We start from the raw sequence: 20665 nt of genomic DNA on the forward strand, positions 1-20665 counted from the left end.
AGCCTAGCTTGTAGGATTTTGAGCATAACCTTGCTAGCATGTGAAATGAGTGCAATTGTGCGATAGTTTGAACATTCTTTGGCATTGCCCTTCTTTGGAATTGGAACATAAACTGACCTTTTCCAATCCCGTGGCCACTGTTGCGTTTTCCACACTTGCTGGCATATTGAGTGCAGCACTTTAACACCATTGTCTTTTAGTATTTTAAATAACTCAGCTGGAATACTGTCATCTCCACTAGCTTTGTTGTTAGCAATGCTTCCTAAGGCCCACTTGACTTCACTCTCTAGGATGTCTGGCTCAAGGTCAGTGATCACACCAGCGTGGACATCAGGGACATTAAGATCTTTCTTGTATAGTTCTTCTGTGTATTCTTGCCACCTCTTCTTAATCTCTTCTGCTTCTGTTAGGTCCCTGCCTTTTTTGTCCTTTATCATGCCCATCTTTGCACTAAACGTTCCTTTCATATCTCCAATTTTCTTGAAGAGATCTCTATTCTTCCCCATTCTATTGTTTTCCTCGATTTCTTTGCATTGTTCATTTAAGAAGGCCTTCTTATCTCTCCTTGCTATTCTCTGGAAATCTGCATTCAGTTGCTTATATCTTTCCCTTTCACCCTTGCTTTTCGCATTCCTTCTTTCCACAGCTATTTGTAAAGCCTCATCAGACAGCCATTTTGCTTTCTTGCATTTCTTTTTCTTTGGGATGGTTTTAGTTGCTGCCTCCTGTACAATGTTACGGACCTCCGTCCATAGTTCTTCAGGCACTCTGTCTACCAAATCTAATCCTCTAAATCTATTCATCACCTTCAGTGTGTACTCACAAGGAATATGATCTAAGTCATACCTGAGTGGTCTAGTGGTTTTCCTTACATTCTTCAATTTAAGCCTAATACATTCCAGGTACCTATACAATATTGTTCTTTACAGCATCGGACCTTCTTTTCGCTTCCAGATACATCCACAGCTGAACGTCCTTTCGGCTTTGGCCCAGCCGCTTCACTCTTTCTGGAGCTACTTGGAATTGCCCTCCGCTCTTCCCCAGTAGCATATTGGGCACCTTCCGACCTGAGGGGCTCATCTTCCGGCATCATATCTTTTAGCCTTTTAACATTGTCCATGGGGTTTTCTTGGCAAGGATACTGGAGTGGGTTGCCATTTCCTTCTCCAGTGGACCACATTTTGTCAGAACTCTCTGTCATGACCTGTCTGTCTTGGGTGGCCCTGCACGGTATAGCTCATGGCTTCACTGAGTTACGCAAGCCCCTTCGCCACGACAAGGCAGTGATCCATGAAGGGGAAATCTTTCTGATAACTGTAAATAAGAAAAACATTTACAACTGTGTCCCTCTGCCATCAATTGTTCTCTTGATTTTATTTTATATCCTCCTTAAAAGAATTCTAATATCCCATGATATGTTAACCATTTGTGTTTGCCTATTATTTCTCATCTTTAGAATACTTCTTATGCTGAGAACCATAAAGGTGTTTTCGGGCACAGCCTGGATTTGTATCTATTCCATATTCTCAATACGGCACGTCTAACATAATGATTTTTGAAATCTACATTAACCTCGACTTTATCTTATCACAAATATCCATGCCACCCAAATCTCAGGTCATATTCTTCTAACTCTAAGAATCTTCTATTTCTCAACTACACCCATTCTTTTATTCAAATCAAACAACAAGCTGCAAAATACAGTTTCAAATCAGGTAACCTTCCTTTGGAAAATACTGTTTGTCCTGTGGAAGCCATGTTATCACCACCATTCACATTTAGAAAAAATAGAGGGCTTTTTTTACAATGGCAATAATGATCTTATGAGAGAATGTGGATTTGCAGATGCTTTGGTTGGTAAAAGAGTTTGAATCTCTGGATTTCTCAGCACTGTAGTTCTGCTTTACCATTTTTTTTAGGAACCTAAACTAGAGAAATACTGGCCTCTAGTGCTTTATTCTAACACTTAGATTTTTTATGAGTTTGACTTGCAGTTAGCTGAGTAATACGAGTGTAGTTGGATTTTATCTTTAAAAAAATTAGGTATCTTGTAAATTTTAACTTTAAGTTGCAGTCTTGAGCAAGGTTGAATAATAAAATGACATGATTCTGTGTGATTTAAATAGAAATAAAGTTCCAAAGTATCTTGCAACTGCTTTTCATTGTTTCGAACTATGTTTTTAAAAGGTGTCCCTTAAGTTTCAAATAATAGTTTAATAAAAGATGAGAGTTCTAAATTAATATCCAACACAAAACTGCAAACAGAATGAAGATTTTTTGATAGTTGTGTATTTATTAAAGCATTTATATTCCACTCACTATCTAGGAATCTTAGGGCAAATTACAATTATTAAAATATATAAGAGAAACCAATAAAAATAAATTAAAATACTTTTAATACTTAAAAAATGAAACAACACAATAAGAGGAATAGATTATTACATGGGAAGAGAGGTTATGGCTTCTTGGGTACTTGAAGAGAGCTACTACATCTTCCCTTAGTCTTCTCTTTTGAAGGCTAAATATGCCCAGTTTCTTCAATCTCTCTTCACAGGATTTCATTTCTGTTCCTCTTGTCATCCTTGTTGCATCACTAATCCCATTCAAGTTTCTCTGAGTTCTTCTTAAAAGTGTAATACAAGAACGGGACACACTATTCTAGGGGGGATCTGATCAAAGCAGAATCAGTTGGAATAGTTACTTCCCATTATTTGGAAACTGTACTTTTGTTGATGCAGTGTAAAATAACATTTCTCTTTTCCACAGCCACATCACAGTGCTGATTCTCATGAGTCAGTTTGCAACCACATTCTTTCTCACAACTATTGTTGCCAAGCCAAGTGTCTCCCGTATTGTATCTTGATTTTTAAGTTAAAAACATTGCATTCATCTAAATCTAAGTTAAAATTATGTGTTACTTCAGCCCATCTTTCTAAACAATCAAGATCATTTTAATGCTATTTTTGCCTTCTAAGGTATTAGCTATCCGACTCTATTTTGTGTCATTTGTATATTTGGCCATTCCTTTTACTTCTTCATCTGAGTCACTATTAAAAACATTGAAAGGTCCAGGACTGCATCTTCTTGTACACAATCAATATTTTTCTCCAGTTGGATGAGGATGTCTAGCTTTCTCACAATCAGTTAAGGAAGTTATTGAAAACTTTTATTTCAAAAATTGAAATAAAGTTAGTCTTTACATGGATGGATGGATGGATGGATGGATGGATGGATGGATGGATGGATGGATGGATAACAGTTGTAAGCATAGTTACTCCTTCTGTGGGGATCATGCCTCCAGTTTTAGACATATATGTACATGTATGTTGTGGTTGTTAGTTATGCCTTTTTGACTTTCTGCAAACTGCTTAAGACCTGGTTATTCTCCCAGACTGCAGGCTAGGATGGTGGTTGAACCCCATTGTTTGGTTTGGTTTGGTTTGTTTGTTTTTGCTATTTATCTTTTGGGGGGGTTGTTTCCAATCAGTTGTCTTCTTCTCTTGATATATTTTGTATTTTTTTTCTTTTTATTTGTAAGCCACCCAGAGTCAGGTGGCCTCAAAATTGAAGTAACAAATAATAAATAAAAGTAAATAAATATTCTTAGTTTTGGCAGTTTCTATGAAAATAGCAGACTTTGTGAAGCTCTCTTTACAAAATTTCAGGAGGATGCTTATTGTGCTAAGCATCGCCAAGAATCCTTTTAGAATAGAGAAGGAAAATATAACAGAGTCACTGCTTCCAATCTGTTATTGGAGTTAATGAAATTAATACTTTAAATTGTCCAAATTGTTGTATAATGGAAAAGGAAGATAGCTGTCAAAGGATTGGAAAGCTGGGGAAAAAATTGTTTGGAAAAATGAAAATTGATTGAAATCCTTGATTGAAAGGATAAGAAATCATATACATACACACTTTTAACAAATAACTTTTCTTAAGCTTTTCAAATATTGACTCATGTATGAGATAGAAAAGTGAACTGCTCTAAGTTAGTGGCTACCACATCTGTGCTGCAAACACCAGGATGACCACTAGATTACAGCAGAGAGGTGGAGTTGTCTGTGTATCATCTAGTAGTTTTCCAGATTTTATAGTCCATATCCAGTAGCCCTATTGTAAGCAGTATTTCTTCTCCAAACTAGTGTGAAGATTTCCTTGCATACTTTTTAATATCATGTCAATAGAAAATAAACCTTTTGTTCTATCAATTCTCCTCTTTCTGCAATTTCCTTATTTGAAAAAGCATATAAGCTAATTTTTGCGGATGCTGTGTTTGCCTTTCTACCATTCTCCAAGTCACTTAAAAGGTTTTGGGAAGGTCCAGATTCAGATTTGGTTGCTTTGGGAAAAAAAAATCATAGAGAGCTACAGAATCTATGAAGAAGCCTAGCTTGCTTTGGACTTTAAACAAATATTATGTCCTCTTTTATGTGTATTATATCAATGGAGTGGAACATCAGCTTTGAAAGACAATGCTGTTCTATAATTTTTGAGAAAAGATAACTTAATATCTTTCCAATAAAATATCCCTCAAAATTGTCATGTATAGGAACTGTTGACTTCACTAGTAAGATTATTAGGAAAAGATGGACAGTTTTATTTTTGAGGGTATAATCTATTGCTAGTTTCAAGCTTTAGCTTTGGGGTTATTAAATGGGTAGTCATTTACTATTATACAAACTTTATACAGGACAAAATGCAGAGCAATCAAGTTAACCTCCACTGAGAGAATAGTGGAGTAACCATGTTAAATGTGGGAATCCCCATTACAGTCAATTGCTATAGTGCCAAAGAAGTTGGCTCATAAGAATGATAAAGAAGCCACACATTGAGAAATCTGAGGAACATCATTTAAAAGCAAAACCAGAATCTAGATGATAGGAACCCATGTCTTAAACATCTTTTCTCACATGGAGTTAATGAAATATAGAGATATATAAAGGATAATGAAGCAGATACTTTCTATCTGGAACTAGAAGTATATGCAGAATATTTGCACCAGTGGGATTTGATGATATACCCTATTTTTAAAATTATTAAAATGGAAGTAAATTTATTTTTAAAAATAGATATTAATGTCTTCAAATTCTACTTGAACACAGCCTCTGCAGCATGCCGAGATTTTAAAAATTAACAACAACAATCTGACAGAACAATACCCAGAATATCAGTTCTACTTTGAAAGGAATTCAAAGCCTTATTATCTTTGGATAGTCTCATGTTTTGGGAAAAGATATATCTGTTTTAATTTAGTGAAAGAGGATTCCCTATATTGGTAATGAAATGAGAGATCTTTTCTGTTTTGAGGGTGGGGCATGTTCCTTGATGTCCAAAGATCAGAGATCTGGAGAAGTCTCCTTTCCTTCATTGCAATTAGAGAAGTTAGTACCTCTATGTGTGTGGCTCAGAATACATCACCATGTTCCCATCACATCATTCAGTCACAGAAAAGCATTGTTTTGACAAGGAAGGTACTGATTTCTAACAAAAACAAATGCCTTCAATAATTTCCACTCAAAAATGGCTTTTTATTTTGAACAATTAAACCGATTATTTTACAACTTTCTTCCCAAGTGATTTATTTCTGAGGCAGGCATTGCAGCTGTTCTGTGTTGTTGTTTAAGTGAGAGGAGTTCATGTTCTACTTAAAATCTTCTGTAGGTTCCACTCCCTGGCTACATAGAAGCATATTCACGTCCACGCTATCAGTACAACTGTCCTTCGAGGCTTCCTCCTCAGTATGGTGAACCAGCAGATATGCACCCAAGCCTGGAGCAAGCTCTGCGTCCTGCTGCAGCTGCATCTCGGCAAAGCATAATAGGAAACGATGCTTCAGACAACCCTCTCCCCAACCTTTCTACAACTGCCCTGGTGAAGGCAATAAGAGAAGAAGTAGCAAAGCTAGCCAAGAAGCAGACCGACGTGTTTGAGTTTCAGGTCTGATGGGTTTGTGCTCTGTAGGTTTTCATCACTAGGAAGCTTCTAGCTTTTAAATTAGACTTGTCAAAGGAATGCCCTATTTTTCCAATTCTGACAGAGTCAATACTGGACCTTTTAAAATGATAGCAAATATAACATCAGTCCCATGCCTGTTATGACAAGTATTCCCTGGCAATCTTTGTGAAACATTGCTATATTATAAGCAATTGTCCATCACATATCTCTTGTTTGATGATGTCTCTACCACTGGAAACATTAGTTAAACCATTTGCCTGTTTATTGTTCCAATATACTAGGAGCTGGGGAAGCACAAATCTAGATCACTCTGTAGCAACACGTGCATGTAAAAAGTAAGTTTTATCTTTCTGGGTCAAGAGGAAACTAATACTGTGATAATTAAGGGCCATGTATTATTTCATTAGTAGTCAAGTAAGTTACGTTTTGGAACACAGTATAAAGACTGAATACAACAAAGCAATAGAGCTCAGTTTTTTCTAGAAACCACATTTGGACCACAAGAATTTGATATGAATGAACTTCACAGAGTGCTTTACAAATGTCCTCAAATGCCTGATCTTTGTTTATAATCCACAAACCAGAAAAAAGAGAACCGGTAAGAAGTATACTAGCATAATTAGTGACTAAAGTGCTGGTGTAATGTTACTTTTGAGTTGCACAGAAGGGTTTTCAATAGTGTCTCTGTTGACTGTCAAAAGGAAAAGAAACTTGACAAGAAAACAGGTGTTAAAAGCTCTTGGAATCTTCCAATGAAAGCAAATACTGTGTGTGCCCTATATTCAAAAAGGATTTCATTCTGAACAAAGTGAAAATGGTGAATTTGAGAACCTTGAGTCTGACTCATTGGGAATAATGAATGTACTTCCTTTTATGAGAAAATCTCTGTTTAACACAGAGCTCTATTCTTTTTTCTTGAATAAAGACAAGGCTATGCAAACCGTGTTTGTATTGTGACCAAGAAAACATGGCCATAGCGTTGGCCATGTAGTCACTGAGCATGACTCAAGGGAACTTTACCTTTATAGCCTGATGACAATATTAAGGTGTGAATAAGTAAACAAGTCTATTGGTTGAACAAAATAATATGCTGTACATATTTTGCTGAATGATTTCAACAAATCATTCTGCTGAAACTGTTGATATTAAAAATGATTTTGCCAAATCTAGAGTTATATATTTTGAAAGATAAATGTAATTCACTGTTTTACTGCAGTGTGATGAAAACAACGCGTGGAATGAAAGTAGAATGCAACTATATGCTGATTCATTTAGGGTAGCTGCAAAAATGGCAGACTGTTACAGAAAAAAAGTTATTTATAATGCAATCTTATAAAGAACTGAGATTGCTTATGGGATAACAATATGGATAAACAGATTTTTGTTGAATAAAACATACGTTTTAGCCAACTCATTTCTTCAGTTTCCACTTTGTAGTGTCTTGTGATCATTTCATTTTCTGTTATTTTCTTTGACCTTTACTAAAGCAGGTAAAGGGGTAATGTAGTTGTACATAACATTACAAACATAACCATCACACTATTCTCTTTTGGGGTAAGCAGTATTATGCAAAGCATAGAAGAGGAATAAGAAATTGTAAGCTCAAATGTTTAAGAAATAGTAAGTCAACAGAAAGGGAAATAGAGCTTGACCCTGCCTATTCTTGTTTTAACATGTACTTAAGTATCCCATTGCCACTGGACTTAACTTTTATCTTTCTTCTGACATACCCAGCTGACTTCCATAGAATAAACCAAGGAAAAGCATACTCCTAAACATAGCTATTTTTGCTTTTTATTAGGGGTGGGGGGAACAGATCACATAATACCCATTCTACCAGTATTTGCACATCTTAAAATGTCTCCATTTTCCCCATCTTTAGCAAACATTCAACCAAGGTGCATACAGGTAGTCCTTTTTTAGTGACTGCCACGGACAGTGACTGTTCTCAGTTACTACAGTGATGAAAAAGTAACTTTGTGACCAATGCCCATATTTATGACCTTTGCAGTCTCTCTCAATCACATGTTCACCATTACAGTCAATTAGTAATGTGTTGTCCTGTGCCTGACCCTTTTTTTTCTCCCCCTCCCCCACAGAGCAGAGAGATTCCCTAAACATGGTATCTTTTCCTGAGTTGCTTTTCTCTGCAGCACACTGCACTGCTTCTCTAAAAAGCACTAACTGGAAGTTAACAAGCTCAGCTCTGTGACCTTAAATTAGTTGATTAGAACCCTCCCATGCTCACAGCTGCTGCCTGAAATTGACCAGACCTTAATCAATTTCAACTAAAGGCTTTTTGCCTCCTAAGCAGATGACTAGGCAAAGATTGGTGCTAGCACATTCCTTTTGATGTGTATTCCCCATTGTGTGCCTGCTTACTCTCTTGTAATCCCTTCCTCTCCAATGAATGTAAATACATCAATTCTCTTGGGAATTATCTCAGCACCAGGTGAGCATTCCAAACTTAGCAACTGCTTCACTTAACAACTGAGTTGCCAGTTCCAATTGTGGTCGCTAAACAAGGACTACCTATAATTGATTTACCTGCTCTACTTTTTTGCCATTTATGCATAAATTGCAAGTCTTCATTTTTTCTTTGCAGACACCAATACTTTAGGCTCAAATGCCTTAATTTTCAAATCTATATTTGTTCCGTCATACAATTTATCTATTTGCTGCAAATCATTCATGTTTTCAGTTGATAACATGGCTGAATACCTTCATCATTGTGTTCCTCCCTGCTCAATTTTGAACTATTCAGTAAGCAGTCCAATTCTTCTCACACATGCTTTACATCCATCATAAACAACCGTAATCACCTTTGGTAACCATACTCATAGAAAACTCAATAATTCAAAACTATACACTTTATTATAAGCATTCTCTAAATAAACAAATGTACAATAAACATCCCTTTTACATTCATATAAGCTGCTGAAGGGCAAACATTTGGTATATATGCCTTGTTTAGTCCTTTTCACTCATTTCCAAAACACATTTTTATTTCAATGAATATTGCTTTAATTCATCTTCAGTCTCTTTCATTTCCCTACGTGTATTCATCAACTCCATTCCACAAGATCAGTCCATCTTCATTCATTATTCCCCCTCTTAGTTTTACAGACAAATAACACACCTATTTTTTTTTCTTACATTTCATGTTCTTGAATATTTACTCCTCTTACATTTCAAGTTACAGTGTTCTGTGTGCTGTGATATAGACTATGTTATCAGCCATAATTGCATCCATACCACATGCAGCATGCTCTGCTAATGGTATGCTCAGTATTAGTTTAGACATATTTTGGCCATATGTCATTAATGCAATCAAAGCCCAGTTTTTCCCAACTCTAGTTTATTGACCACTTGCAAGCCAACATACATTCTGCATTCCACCAAATAGATATATGCAGTTAGTGACACTCAGGACACAAATGTAATGTATGGTTCAAAAACCAGTTTTACAAGCTAGGGAGCCAGGAAGCTCAAAATTCATAGGCACATATTTTTAAGCAAAGCAATTAGAAATTTAAAAAATATATATATTCTCAAGATTGCTTATTATGTTGATACACATTATGTTCTCATCAAAAGTCTTAATAATTGCAAAACCTTTCACTGTACTTGCTTTTTATTATCTTACAAATATAATCAAAATAAAATGTATTTTTCTAATCACTATGTAAATAGTATGTAAATATTCAACCTACAAGAATAGTAGATAATCATAAATGAACTTCAAAAAATAATTAAATACCAATTTTATGATTGAAGGTTCTATAAAATAGAGCTATGGTATTTGGGCTGCAAAAATGTTAAATGAATATGTATGGCTGTATGAATGTATGTGTGTATGTAAAAATCCAGCAGCCATCAATATTGAACTATAATGTATAAAGCTTAGTGGCAATTCATGCAGATTCCTATTATCACTGAAGCCACTGCCATATCATTCAAAGGAAGTGGGCAATCAGAGCCGGCGTTTCTAAAAGACAAACTCAGTAGAATTGAAGGCCTTCTTCCTAGGCATGTCTTAATGCCACGCTTGTTTGTGTTTCATCCTCTTTCTCTGCATGCCCTAAAGTAAGAATCCCAGGCTGGGAATCTTTCAGTTATACTGACTTAAAGGTATTTTTAATTAATCACAAGTAATAGAATGCCTGTAGAAATGTTACATCACTATTACATTTTGGGATCTTGAACCTCAGGCATGCACATTTTTAAGTGAATCTTTTCATGTTTAAAAGACTTCGGCTTCCTCACTAGGTAAATGGTTACAGATTCAGAGTAATATATTGAGTTCCCGATAATTTCAGTGGGAGACACAAGTTACACTGGTTTCTGATTCATATAGTTGCTTGTAAAGGAAAAGCCTTTTCCTAACTTGTTGAGAGAATAGATGTTGAAATTCAACATATTTGGAGGACAAGTAAGGGAAGCCTTTTTTTAGCTCATAGTGTCTCTATGCTTTATATTTCATGTAGCATCATATGTTGGAATTCTCTAACATGCCATAAGGACGACCTCTGTGGTACACCATATAGACAGCAGTGTTCTGATTCCCTAATTTCAGCAGTTGATTTTCTTTATAATATGCTTGCAGAAGTTGTAAATAAGAAATTTGGTTTGAAACTAAGGAAGAAAATTCTGGAAAGAGAAACCATATTCTTACATGTAGAATCCATGAACACAATGAAGTTGCGTAGTAAAAAAAGACACATACAAATAACCATATATTAAATATTTTGTCCAGAAATTATTGTAACATTTTTTCAGTTTGGATTGTTTAAAAGAGTTAATGTATCACCACCATCCTCCAAAAAAAGCAATCTTTCTGGAAGCACATTCTACTGTAGAACAACATTGGAAATTCCTTTATTCCTCACATATTCCATAAGTTAATATTGTTAATGAAGGTAAAAATGTATTGATCTATTTCATAAAGTTAAGCAAAAATTGTCAAAAATCAACAAATAAAAAATCCTCCCTGAAATTATGCACACAGTAACGATTAGCAACAAGTGTTTTAACTTTGTGAATTGCATTAGTTGTCAACTAGTATATAATTAGTCAACAGTCATTTAAATAATGCTGCAAAAAAGCAATATTAATGATACCCTTTTTTCTGTCACTTTCCGCTGCACCAGTGTTCTGTATCATTCTTCCTTAGCTAGCTTATGCCTCCAGCTCACTTGTTTCCAGCCCTTTATATCTTAATGCCTCCCAAGAAAGAGATTTTTCTTTAAATTGAATTTCCACTGGCTTCATAGCAATTGAACTTATTTCCATCATTCTCTGAATAGAGAAGAACTAAGTGATCTTGCAGAAATAGTCAGGCCTCAGTCATATAGAGACCCTAAGAAGAAAGATCCTGAGATCTAGGATAAGATTTCAGGGAGGAGTCAAGACACCCAATAACCTACTCTCTGGTACAGCTTTTATATATAAGTTCATATCTACATCTTGAGTTTTTATTATGTATATAACATAACATTATAATGTAGGGATTCTAACACTAAATTTGATCAGGAGAACTTCACAATGACCTGCCTAAGGAAATAATGAATACATTTTTCAGGTGAGAAACACAAAGACTGTGTGATAAACAACTGCCAAAATGAATCTCTTTTTAGCTATTTAAGGAACCACCTATAAGGAACCACCTATATTTGCATTCTTAAGCACCTAATCTCGTTTAACAGTTGGAGGACAATGAAGCTTAGAAAGGTAAAACTGGCCCATGATTCAGGCTAGGAAGTGCATTTTAGGTTTTGTATACAACTGAGCTCATACATCTTTGCTGATATACTGCAGACCTCTCAAAGATCTCAATCTCCTTTCTATTCACATCAGCTCTATTCTCTCTCTCTCTCTCTCTCTCTCTCTCTCTCAAATAAAAAGAGTTGTATCTCCCTGTGTGTTGCAAGCACCCGCCTCCTGGCTTTTATACGTTGCAGCACTGCAATAAAGAAGAAATAAAATGCACAGGACTGTAAAATGTGTGGCCTTTGAACTGTGCACATGACTGCACATCCTTTCTGATGCCAGTTACTCAGGCCTCTGAGTAATTTTTCTATGCGGTATGTGCGTGTCAGAATTTTTGACAGACTCATAAAGAAAATAATGTTAAACCTTGATAGCAAAATAAAGATACGTGTTGTGAATTGTCCCATTGCATTGTCTGGGTAGAGTCAGAGAGTAAGCTAGTCCTATACAGAAGAGGGTGGCTATACTCCAATACACCCTGGGTTGCTAACTTTGGCTTTCTTACATAGACTTTGAGTACCTCGATGCTATAGAATTTGAACCTTTCAAGAATTGAAGATGTATACCCATAACTAAAAATGCTCTTGTCATCACGTTTCCACTGCAATTAGAGATGTTCTTCTTTAAATTTTAAGTTAGCGGCTGTAGATATAATATTACAGAACAGAAATTCAGATCAATTCATTTTAACATGTTACAAAAGAAAGGCATTAATAATGTTAATATGCTATCTAACTATACACACAACTCAATTTATGATTTGTATATAACCATATACATAAAAATTAATTTTCTCCCTTATTTTCTTAAACCAATTTCAATTTATATGTTAATGTAAAGCCATATACCATACTTGAGGATATCAATTTATTCTTAGATGCTCTTTCTAGATGTTTCCAATATTTTGCTATAACTAAACTAGTAGTCATTAATAATAATAAAAAAAAAAATAGTGCCATTTCAAATTTGTATTTTTATCGGCAAATGACAAAAGACCTAAATATGATGTTTCTATATTCTTTGATTAGTAATAAATGAAATGCTACATCCCAGAACGTATTTTTGGGCATGGTCAGCAGGTATGTAAAAAGATATCACCGTCCTGATAACCCCTCCAATATTCATTTGTATTTGCTTTTATTATGCATGACATTTTTATTGGGGTAATATGCTTCCCTGAGCTTGGTTGTTTTCTTGCAAACATTTTGTTACCTGGCTAGGTAACATCTTCAGTGCTAGAATGGAATGGGGTTTACTCTCTGTTTATATACCGTGGCATGCCCTGCCAGTGTTGGTGGGGGTGGGGTTTTTGTTCCTCTGGTAGTTCCTTGATTAGGGTATTGTTCACTGCTTGATTGTGTGCCTGGCGGTAATCTCTGCTTATCTGGGGAGGCAGAGGTTGATGAGGTCCATGATTCTGCCTCACTATCTATTTCCAATTTGTATTGTCGAAGGCTTTCACGGCCGGCATACGATGGCTGGTGTGGGTCTTCCGGGCTGTGTGACTTCAAGACCACGGCCACACAGCCCGGAAGACCCACACCAGCCATCCTATTTCCAGTTTGATGGACAAATATACCAACAAATCAGAGGCACACCCATGGGATCACCACTGTCAGGACTCATAGCAGAGATTGTAATGCAATGCCTAGAAACTCTAGCACTTCCACACATACAACCTAAAGTATGGATCTGGTATGTAGATGACACCTTTGTTATAATAAAAAAGGAACAACTAGAGAAGACACATGAAACTATCAACAACATCTTCAAAGAAATAAAATTCACCAGAGAGGAAGAAAACAACAACACACTACCCTTCCTGGATATCCTCATCAGCAGAGGAAACAACAGCAAATTAGAAACCCAAGTCTATCAGAAGACAACCCACACTAATCAAGTAGTCCATTACCAAAGTAACAACCCAACCTCCCACAAGAGAAGCTGTGTAAGAACATTATTCAAATGAGCATAAACATACTGTAGCAACCCAGAACAGCAGAAATAGGAAACAAACCACCTATACAACATTTTCCAACAAAATGGATACCCACACAACTTTATCAAAAAGTGTCTGACCACTCAACCTACTACAACAAACCAACACAAGCTATGAAAAGGATAACACTGCCATATATCAGAAATGTCTCAGAAACTACCAACAGACTATTACAACCATATGGCATCTCCGTAGCACACAAACCAACTAAAGCCCTCCAAAATAACTTAAGCAAATCAAAAGACCCAGTAGCCCAAGAAGAAAAAAAAGAGTCATCTACAACATACAGTATAAGGACTGTAACAACCACTATGTAGGACAGACAGGCAGAAGGCTAGCAGAGCACATCCATGAGCACCAACTAGCAGTCAGAAGACACGATGAAAACTCCTTAATCTCACAACACATGGACAGACTTAACCATAGTTTCAACTGGGAAACTGTCAGCATCTTAGACCAAGCTAAATCCAAAAACGCGAGGGAATTCCTGGAAGCTTGGTATTCAGACAAGGCAGCCATCAACAGGCACATAGAGATAAACAACATCTACATGCTATTCGAAAGAGACAATAACAAGGAAAAGAAAAGACCAGAACATCTCCTCACCAGCAATCATCACTCAGATAAGCAGAGATTAACATCAAGATTACCACCAGACATACAATCAAGCAGTAAACAATACCTTAATCAAGGAACTACCAGAGTTAAAAATAAAACAAAACAAAACCCACACCCCCACCAACACTGGCAGGGCATACCACAGTATATAAACAGAGAACAAACCCCATTCCACTCTAGCAATGAAGATGTTACCTAGCTGGGTAACAAAACGTTTGCAAGAAAACAAGCTCAGAGAACCCCAAGAACTCCACAGTTCAACCCTGAGCTACACATATTCTCTTCTATTATGTTTCCTGCAAAGTTGTTGAGGGGGGACCTAGGAATGGGGTTTTCCATGCATATTTCCATTAATCTTATATTTTTCTCTCAAAATCTATTTCCCCTATTTTATTCAAAGACTGTGTATCTCCTAATGTCTGATTGCATTAATACTTTATACATTTTCAAGAATATCCCTTTGTACCTTTAAAGCATATATTAAACATGTGTTCAAATTCTGTAAATGGTCTATTGGATTAGATAAAAACCTGATTTTCCAAAAACAGTCTTATCTGCATCCATTGTAATCAATTTCATTCAGCTTTTTCTATCTTCTGTCTTAGCTTTAGACAGTGGAATACAATTTATATAAAAAAACTTGTATAAGTCATAGCCTTTTCTCTTTGCAGCCAACATATGTTTCATCCTGTCTCTATTAAAAAATAGAGGATTTACATTTAATATTAAAATATCTATATATGACTTCCATGTCTTAAACTTACCTTGAGTAAATCTATTAGCTATTTGTTTTAAAGACTGCAAATCTTTTCTAGAAGTACTGTTTTACTTAAAGTTTACAACCTACATTAATATTTTCTCATACCCAGCATCTATTTGGGTTTTCCATTGTTAAAACATGATCATGTGTTTAAGCTGAAATGGCCGACAATATACTTTCAGATTTGGAACACTGCATCTTCTCTAATACAGTAAGTTTCTTTTTAACTGAGGCTGTTTGAATTGAATCAAAAACTGAACATTTGGTAGAGTTTTGCAACAAAGAGTTTTCCAGAGAATTCATTCCAGATAACTTGCAGGGTCAGCCTATATTTCCTCTATTTTCATACCTCATCTAGAGTTCATGCTTAAAGATAAGTCTCATTAGTCTGTCCCTGTTTGCATTTATTTCAGCTGAAATTAATGCAAATTTATTTTTTAATTTTTCTTAAAGTACTGTAGCAGGTTGTGCTTTTAAATAATTACAATTTCAATACATGTGATTCAATTTCAAATTTTGCAAAACTGCCCCAGGGAGTGGTTTTCATCATGTCACAAGCATGATTCAGTCTGTAGAAGGTGTAGTTGGCTATTCTTTCAACAGCAGGCTTGCAGTACTATACATATGACAAAAGTATTATGCAGGAGATTCCATAATATAATACCTCTGTTGATACAGCCTTAACACACAGTATCCCAAGGTTTGTGACTGGGGTTCCCTCAGCTGAAATTCCAGCCCTGATCAAGATACACCAGGTACAACACACACACCATGCTCAGGTTACTCCATGCACTGCATTTTTTCCTTTGTTTTTTCCTGTGGTACTATCCACTGAATGTTTACAATTCCTTGTGATTGTGGGTTGATTGTTCAACTTTCCAAACAGGTGGTGGCAAAGATTTGTCATTCATTGTACCAGTTGGCTGCCATCTAGTAGTCATCCAGTGCAGATGAAATGCAGCTGCTGGATAAATGTTGGAGTTTGAAAAATGGGTTTTGCTATGGAGATCAATGTGGGCACTGCAAGAATAATGCATGAACAGAAGTGAGCACTGGCCATTGGGAAGGGAATTCCCCACCTCACTGACTACAGAAGTACAACAGCTGGGTCCTTTTCAGTTACATGCCTTAAACCAAGGATGGGAAAATCAGTTTCAGGGGTTTGGACTCTGTATTGTAGGTAGACTGGTTGACAGTTTGACTTTTTGATCATTAAGTGGCAGCTGGAGGTTTTGTATCTCTTTGTAGTCACCTCTACAATGAAACAGAGAAGATATGAAGGACCTTAAAGAATTAAGTTTTTCAGTCCATAGTGTTTGTGAAACTGGGCTCATTGTAGTCAGTGCCAGAGATGTGAGCTCTGCACTTTAAATGGATGACTACTTGAATAACCTATTTACAAAAGGGGGGAGGGGAGCTGTAGGCATCAGGGATCCAGCCCCCATCTGTCGCAAACAAAGACCAAGGCATGAGTGAAGAAGTAGAGACCACCCTGAAGGGAGGAATCCCACAAGAAACGCAGAATGAACTGGAGCCACAAGATTGCTGGCATAAAAGCATATCATTTACGCTGCTTCTCTGATGTACACCAATGTGCCCTATATTGATTGCATCCAGCTTCTTGAAGCAGGATATTAAGGGAAAAACACCACTTCTAGATCATAGGACATCTTAAGGTCATCAGTTTGCCTCAGCCTTAGCAGACAGAGATACAGACAGAGGCATGTCAAGAAATGGTTAATGGGCTGTCCATGTGCCAGGGCAAGGAGAAAGTGTGGATTCTCTTTAGGTGGAGTGCAAGAAGAAGCTATCATACTAACTTGTCTGCAGAAAGGACAAATATGCTGTCTTTTCTCCTCTTGGAGTTCTGGTCTAGGCAATCAAGGACTTTCACTTGAGAGAAAGAAGCCCAGATGGTTTCAGGTTAAAAATTGTTTATACCTAGCACCTGGAGATTGCATCTCTTCCTTTTCCCTCACTGCCTCAAACTTCAGTTTCCTTTATCCTTTGCCTCAGATCAGAGTTTAAGACCCAGACAGAAGCAAGAGGCTCTGCAAGGTGATTGTTGGATATGTGTCTGGTTGCAAATTCTATACCATGCCTAGTGATGGCAGGTGCAATGTTTTGTGACTCAAGAGATTGTATCTCCTAGCACTCTTGGATTATCTGATTTCTAGATGGTAGGAACTTCCAGCTGATCAACAGGGGATACATTTTGCCTGTGTTTTTCTTATCAGTGCTAGAATGGCTTGGGATGCTGAAAATTCTCCAAAACAGCTGGAGGAACCAGCTTGTCTATCTCAGCTGCATTTATTGTCTATGTGTCTGTGCACTACTATATTGGATATTTATTTACAAAACACAAAGAACAGATTGGTAACAACAACAAAATTGAAATCCAACCAATAAGCCATTCATTAAGGCACATGAGTCATTCATTTAGCCTCCTATATTACTAGGTTTATGGATAAAATTACAAGATTATAGGAGTTTCATTAAAAAGGCAACATCTTTTTACCACTCTGCACTGTTCAGTTCATGAAAGGGTAGTCTGGTGTCCTTTGTTTGTATTGGATTTCAGCACCAAGCAACCCAGGCACCAAGCAACCCAGGTTTTGTGGGACAAAATAACTTGAGGACATCAAGTTGCCTACTGCTGAATTCTTAAATAATACATATCGTGAATATAGTTGGCTTCCCTAGAGGTAGTTTTTCTTCTATTTTTGGGTTTTGTCGTATCTGAAAATGTTATTTATAAAGTCTTGCACCTTCAAAGGCATTGAATTTTTCATTTACCTGGAAGTGAACTCAGAATTATGTTAAAATGAATAGTCTGTCCAGCATGTTTACTTTAAGGCTGTTCCAGAAGAAACAGTGCAAATTCAGTAGATCCCAAGTGGTTGTAAATGAAAAAAAATGCAGTTAGATCTGTTGATATCTTTCTTTCCAGATATACTTAAAGAGAGGGAGAGAGAGAGCATGCGCACTTTTCTGGCACTCAAAAGACTGTACATTATTTGAGAATATTGGACATAATGAAGACTGCATATTCATTTTTCTAAAATATTTGTGGTAGTTTTTGACTATGAAATAACCTTAATGTTTTTTACAGGAGATAAATTGTCATGTTATTATCTTCACAGTCAAATATACTGTATATCCTCCTGTGAAATTTCTTTTATTAACAGAAGTAATGTTGAGTTAATATGTTATAACCTTCAAAAAACATAATAATTTTAAAAGCATGTTTTTTTTAAAAAAAGCAGGAATATGGACAGTAGAACAATCCAATTAGCAAAGCCCATCCATTTTTCTGGCAACAAACTGAATTCAAAGACTTTGCCTCTAAAAGTTTTCAAATCTAGTTGTTCCCATCAACAAGGAGCCAAAATAGTATTAGATTTCTGAAGTAGAATAATTTATTGCATTCCATGGAGGGAAGGCATGAATATCACTATAGACATACTATACCTGAAGGTATTAATCTCAGTGTCTGTTACAGTGATAGCTTTGTATAGGACTTAAAAAAGAATAGGAATTATGAGGCATCCTGAAATGAAGCAAGTAGGTCCCAGACATTTTTTAAAATGTTACACTTAATCTTCTGCAAAAGCCTTTCCTTCAATTACAGTGCAGATTGATGGGTTGTTTCAGAAAATTGTGTATCAGGATGTGGATCAATTGACCCTGGAGGGAGGGGGAGTGTAGGAAGAGAGTGGATATTTCTCTTCTCCTTCCTGAGCAGTTATGTATCATTCTCTTAAAATTAGGGACTGAGTGAAAGGCCATGGGGAATAATCATTACAGCTATTACACTATTAAGCAGTGGAACAGCCTTTCTCCTGGAGTCATGAGTGCTCCATCACTGGAGGTTATCAGATAAAGGTTGGATGGCCATTTGCCTGGGGTGGTCTGAGGATTCTTGTCCTGGTGTGTGGGGCAGAAATAATGGCCTTGAGTGACAGGAAGAAGAGCCGCTACCAAGCAACAGTCATGTAAAAGGGGTCTGAGTCCAGGGCAGAAATAGTAATAGTCTGAGTAAGCGTCTCAGACTAGCCCCTCCCTAGTTCTCATGAAGATAAAAGGGGGGGGGGGGAGTAGGGCATTCAGACTTACAACATTCTGTTACTATTGCTTTACCATAAAAGTAGTACTGACCTACATGGCATTGGATTCCTAGTCTGATCTTCCTTGAAGGTTTCATACCTGGACAGAGTGTTGGATTAGAAGACCTCCAAGTTCCCTTCCAAACCTATGATTCTATGATTAATTGGGTTTTTTTTATCTGGGTTCAAACAGATTAATCCCAGTTTAGATTCTGTATATGTCCTCAGGACCAAGGCACTTGGTTACTTGAGGTAAAGCACCACAACACAAAAAAGTACCAATTTCTATTCTAATATCAAAGAAACCCAATAAAATCTGCAAGTGAAACAGTCTACATGATCAGAATTGGGAGGGTAATACTTTATCATGAGCCACTTTGGTGTAGTGGTTAAGGCATCAAGCTAGAAACTGGGAGACTGTGAGCTCTAGTCCTGTCTTAGGCACAAAGCCAGCTGGGTGACCTTGGGCCAGTCACTCTCTCTCAGCCCTAGAAAGAAGGCAATAGCAAACCACTCCCAAAAATCTTGCCAAGAAAGCTGCAGGGACTTGTCCAGGCAGTTGCCAGGAGTCAACACTAACTCAAAGGCATGCACACACAAACACACACACAACCTCCACCCTTTATTACACCTATTAGCAATAGATTAGCTTCTGGGATGAAGGCAATCCATGAAGTGCCCAACAATTAGCCTGACCTTGTCTAAGGCAGCTACTAGAATGCTTAATGTGATTCCAGAATTGGATACTTATTGTGCTGAACTTCTTCCACGATCTAGTGATTCTGAATGAAAACTATGGTGCTGAGGAGCGGTTGATGTAACTGTGAAGCCTCTGATTCCAATGGTTTGGCAGGCGGTAAGTGGCCAATGAAAAATAGGGCATAGTATGTCAAATATTTGTGGCAAATGAGTCCTAACTTCAGTGGCTGGGTAGGAAGGTTTTTTTTTTTTTAAAAGAGAATTTAAACTTTCAAAGGTAGAAGTTCTGTTGCATACTGCCATCTTGTGGGATGAAATCATTTTTTTAAAAAATGATAATTCTCTACAAACTTTATTATTTTTCAGAACTGCACAATACATTTGCAGTTCTTCTAATAAAGCAGAAAATTGGAGGAGAAATATGGCATAGGAATAGGTGAGGAACTCCAAGGCAATTTTTTCTGTAATGGTATTGATATCTGATCCATGCCCAGGGCCAGGCTGACATAGATGATGATACAGGAAAGAAGGTCTAGACCAGGCATCAAGATGAACATTGGAGAAAAGTTGAAAGGAGCTGGGGATTTCCAGTTCAGGATTAACCATCTCCAAGAAGTGTGGATGAAAATACTTTTATTGTCAAACTGAAAATATTGTAGAAACAATCCATGAGGAGGCAATCAGCAGACTATGGGCCCTGTGTCTCTCCCTATAGCTTTGCCACACCACCAAATTTCCCAGCTCAGACGTAAATAACTC

The 20665-nt window shown here is 36.8% G+C and overlaps 1 protein-coding gene across 1 annotated transcript in view; it reads left to right on the forward strand.

Annotated features, from left to right (window-relative positions):
* KIAA1549L (KIAA1549 like) overlaps positions 1–7317 on the forward strand; it is a 114450-nt gene extending 107133 nt beyond the window's left edge. Inside the window, exon 20 of the mRNA XM_088145092.1 lies at positions 5662–7317. Coding sequence (XP_088001218.1) covers positions 5662–5943 — 282 coding nt within the window. The 3' untranslated portion in view covers positions 5944–7317. The remainder of the gene's footprint in view (positions 1–5661) is intronic.
* The last annotated feature ends 13348 nt before the right edge of the window (positions 7318–20665 follow it).

Source organism: Python bivittatus, unplaced genomic scaffold (genome assembly GCF_059951505.1).
Source record: "Python bivittatus isolate LINGU-HERP-01145 unplaced genomic scaffold, Pbiv_v1 ctg000480_np1212, whole genome shotgun sequence".
In the NCBI taxonomy this organism is placed as follows: Eukaryota; Metazoa; Chordata; class Lepidosauria; order Squamata; family Pythonidae; genus Python; species Python bivittatus.